This window comes from Peromyscus eremicus, chromosome 15 (genome assembly GCF_949786415.1).
Source record: "Peromyscus eremicus chromosome 15, PerEre_H2_v1, whole genome shotgun sequence".
In the NCBI taxonomy this organism is placed as follows: Eukaryota; Metazoa; Chordata; class Mammalia; order Rodentia; family Cricetidae; genus Peromyscus; species Peromyscus eremicus.
The window spans coordinates 46,994,304-46,998,763 of NC_081431.1; the positions used below are offsets into that span (position 1 = coordinate 46,994,304).

The window sequence follows — 4,460 nt, forward strand, 5'->3', positions numbered from 1 at the left end:
ATTGATTAATCTAAAAAAGACTCTTACAGAATATTTGGATTCTTTCCTAATACTCTGTGATTCACAACTGCCAATAAGGAAGTAAACACATGCAAAATCAATTCCAAATATTGTTATAGCTTATTACTTTCAGTTTAATTACACCCAGGGTATGTAGTAATAACCTTCAATAAAGTCCTCCATGGAAATCTGCAACCATATGTTATGGTGGTTGATTGGTTTATCTCCCAATCAATTTGAGTTACTTTATAGTTGAATATCTCTCTCTCTCTCTCTCTCTCTCTCTCTCTCTCTCTCTCTCTCTCTCTCTCTCTCTCTCTCTCTCTGTGTGTGTGTGTGTGTAAGGTGTTAATGTAGAGCTCCAACATGAAGTAGATGAATACTGATATTCATACAGCACAGTGTATAGACTGGGGCTCCAAAATACATACTTATAGTTAACAAAGTAACTTAAAAGTTACTGTCAAATAAGTGATAGCTATTTCTGCTTAATAAGCATACCATCATTATTTCCAGTGCTTTTTATCTACCTTATTCACGAGATGGAGCATTTGTATTTATTTCTCCATTGATATAAATTCCTATTTTAGCAAAATGAGATCATAAATCAATATCAGCGACAAATAAAAATATTATATAATGATATTTCAAGTTTGGTATTGGTTATAAATACTATTTCATAAGGTTCATACTATGTCTTATATATTTACATGAAAGTTCTTTATTATCTTACAGCACAAACATTTTTAAAATTTTCATCTTTCCTTAGAAAATGTATTCTAGTATTGTGTGGAAGACTAAAAATTAAATGCATTGTTTTCTTTTTATTCTATCATGTTTTGTTCATTGGCTAAAAGTTGGACATTACATAGAAAAAATATATAGAAGACAACTATATAGTTGAATTGTGTTTTGTAAACACAAGAAATAAAATGCTGTATAGGGAAATGAAGTTTCTTTTATCCTCCAGTGGAGTTTAAATAATTTGAGATTAGGAAACAAGCAGGCAATAGACATATATGTAACTAGAAAGACATAGGAATACATAGAAAACAAACAGAACATACAATTCAAAGTAGAGCCATGAACTTGGAGATTAAATATCCTCTTCATTAGGAAGAAAGAAGTGGGCACTGTAGGTGACCTTGGAAAAATAACAAATCACTATAAAGGAAGTTAACAAACCCAAATAATAGATGACAGACTTGTAAATACTCCTCTTTTAAGGAAATGTGGGGAACTGAAGGGAAGAATCACCATGGAAGGAATGGATGCCTGCTGTACATACACTCTCAGCTAACATAGCTGAAAGAAGATGACAAGTCAGTCTGAACTCCAGTGCTAAGGACATGTGCACTTCTACTTATGTGCTTCAGCTGTAGGAATTTATCATCCTTGGTTCATGATATCTCCTTGGAAGGAGGTGTCCAAGATGATGAGTGGCATGCCTTCCACAGGAACTCTTTTAAACAAGGCAATTTTAAAGAAAAATCCTCTGAAGAAAGGGGACTAAGTGTTTAGGTTAAAGAGGATGTCGGAGAAATCTGGAGCCTGCGTCTACATTCAGAGATTTTCTCTCTGTGTGTCTCAGTCTCTCTATCTGTCTGTATGACTATCTTTCTGTCTCGCTGTCTCTATGACTCTCTCTCTTTAATTGTCTCATGAAAGAAAAAGTATATTTACTTAGAAAAGTAGATTCAACTGGAAAAAGAAAAACGAATTCTTAAATGATCAGGATATCAGGATACTTTGATATCAGGATAGATACTTTGAGATGGTGTGCTCTGAGCCTGATGTTACACAGAAGAAGCATTTTTGTTTCTGTCAAAACACAGTCTTCAAATATTTAGAATTTATTTTCTAATAAATATTCCTTAAATCTTTGAAAATTTAGTTTTCAGAAGTGTATCCTTTGCTCTCATTTTGATGCACAGTTTTAATGGAAAGACTCGGGGCAAAAGAATCCAACTTTGGCTGCGTATGGAGTTTGAGATTAACCTGTTCACTCTTTCTTCCTTTGTCTTCATTCTTTTCTCTTTCTCTTCTTTCCCTCATCTCTGTCTCTCTCTTTCCATAAAATGACATATCTTCCTATTTTATTTTACCTCATAGATATTATTATTTTCTTAAAAAAGAAAATAACTTAAATATTGATAAATGTATAGCAAAACTATAAAACAAGACTATTAATATATTTATGACCTTAAAATTATTATCAAAGAATAACATATTTTAAATGATAAGGAAATGAGTTTTATCTATTTCATAATATTAGAATAGTATTCTTTTTTTCTAACTCACTAGAGTAGGTTTTGAAATTATTTTGAGACCACTTCATGGATGTGTTCCAGAGTGCTTCTCATGCTAAGTTTACTTACATCATATTTTCTCATATATATGAACACAAAGATAGAGGATGCATTTTCACATAAATACTATAGTATTCTTTGAAATGGAGATATATCTATATCTATATCTATATCTATATCTATATCTATATCTATCTATCTATATCTATATCTATATCTATATATATAGCTATGACTATTGAAATAGTGTGTTGCTACAGAAACATACTTATGTCTTTCTGTACAGTTTTTGTTTTCTGTTCAATTTCTGTTCAGACTTGGAACAAATATTAAAGTTAAATTTTCTTTATTAAATAAAGAGCTCGCTTCCTTTTTTCTTCAACATGACACAAGATCAAGGCGAAAAGGAGAATGCCATGTGGGAGCTACGCATCTGCAAGCTCTGCCTCAATATCTGTGTTGGGGAGAGCAGAGACAGACTGACCCCTGCCGCCAAGGTGTTGGAGCAGCTCACAGGCCAGACACCTGTGTTTTCCAAAGCTAGATACACCATCAGGTCCTTTGGCATCCGGAGAAATGAGAAGATTGCTGTTCACTGCACTGTCCGTGGAGCCAAGGCAGAAGAGATTCTGGAGAAAGGCCTGAAGATGCGGGAGTATGAGTTACAGAAAAAAAACTTCTCAGATACTGGAAACTTTGGCTTTGGGATTCAAGAATACACTGACCTGGGCATCAAATATGACCCAAGCATTGGGATCTACGGCCTGGACTTCTATGTGGTGCTGGGTAGGCCAGGTTTCAGCATCGCAGACAAGAAGCACAGGACAGGCTGCATTGGGCCCAAGCACAGAATCAGCAAAGAGGAGGCCGTATGCTGGTTCCAGCAAAAGTATGATGGGATCATCCTTCCTGGCAAATAAATTTTATCCAAAAGGCCAATAAAATTTTCTCAGAAATATATATATAAGAGCTCAGGATGGGGATTTACTTTAGAAGAAGTCCATTGAAAGTAACATTTCAGGGTAGAGAAAATTAAGAGACGGTTCATATATCTTGGGGATGGTAAAGCTTTGAGATAATGTCTTGACTTTACCCCTAAAAATGTAACTTAATATTTCAAAGAATAAGAACCAATCTGTCCTTGGAAGATGACTATAGTATCACTTATATTATGAAACAAATATTTCTCCTCAAATACACAGAATGGAAGAAGCACATGATCTCTTTTGATATAACCTATAGTAGATTCTTTTCGGGGTGGAGTAGCTCATTGTCTCCAGTCCAGGCTCTGGTTAAATCCATGATCTCTTTATTTCCATCATTTTTGCCCTCAAGAATAAGAATGAAGTATTAAAAAATAGCACAATATGTGCATAATCAGTATGCTTACTGATTTTACTTTAAAAAATTTATATTTCATTTCAAAATCATGTTTTTTACAGTAAATGGAATATTTATAACCTAAATATTAAAACAAATATTCTTTTTTTAAGATATCATTATTATGATCTAGATTATTTTGAAATATCATGGAACATATTTTATAATATATAGTCTATGCTTAAGATTCTTTTATTTTTAAATTTCTTGAGACAGGGTTTCTCTGTGTAGCTTTGCGCCTTTCCTGGATCTCACTCTGTAGACCAGGCTGGCCTCGAACTCACAGAGATCCGCCTGATTCTGCCTCCTGAGTGCTGGGATTAAAGGCATGCGCCACCACCACACAGCTTTTATGCTTAAGATTCTGTATTGTATCTAAAATTGGTGTGTGCACTTCAACTGGATGACCGATAGATGAAGACATGACAACTGAAGATAGGTGATATCATTCAGTAGGCTTTGAAACAAATGAAATTCAAATGAAACAAATGAAACAAATGTGGAAGAGGAAAGCCAGCCTCACAGTGGACATTTCCCTTGAGCACATACATCCACCATGGTTGCTTCTGCTGCACATGGATTTCAGGCTTCAGGCTTCAGACTTTTGAGTCTTACAGAATGGACTTGTAAAAGTAACTCCTCAAGGAGATTCCAGGTGCTTAGCTCAGACAATGACCGGCTGAATCATTAGTCCTTCTGCTTCTGAGGCTACTATTTTTTTTTAACTATTTTTATTGGACGAAGCAGCTATTGGTTCCTCTAATTCCTTAG

The 4,460-nt window shown here is 34.5% G+C and overlaps 1 protein-coding gene across 1 annotated transcript; it reads left to right on the plus strand.

Annotated features, from left to right (window-relative positions):
• Nucleotides 1-2,692: 2,692 nt before the first annotated feature.
• Nucleotides 2,693-3,265, plus strand: LOC131925759 (large ribosomal subunit protein uL5-like). The gene has a single exon (XM_059281111.1). It carries the CDS (start codon nt 2,693-2,695, stop codon nt 3,227-3,229), a length of 537 nt encoding a protein of 178 aa, XP_059137094.1. The 3' UTR covers nt 3,230-3,265.
• The last annotated feature ends 1,195 nt before the right edge of the window (nt 3,266-4,460 follow it).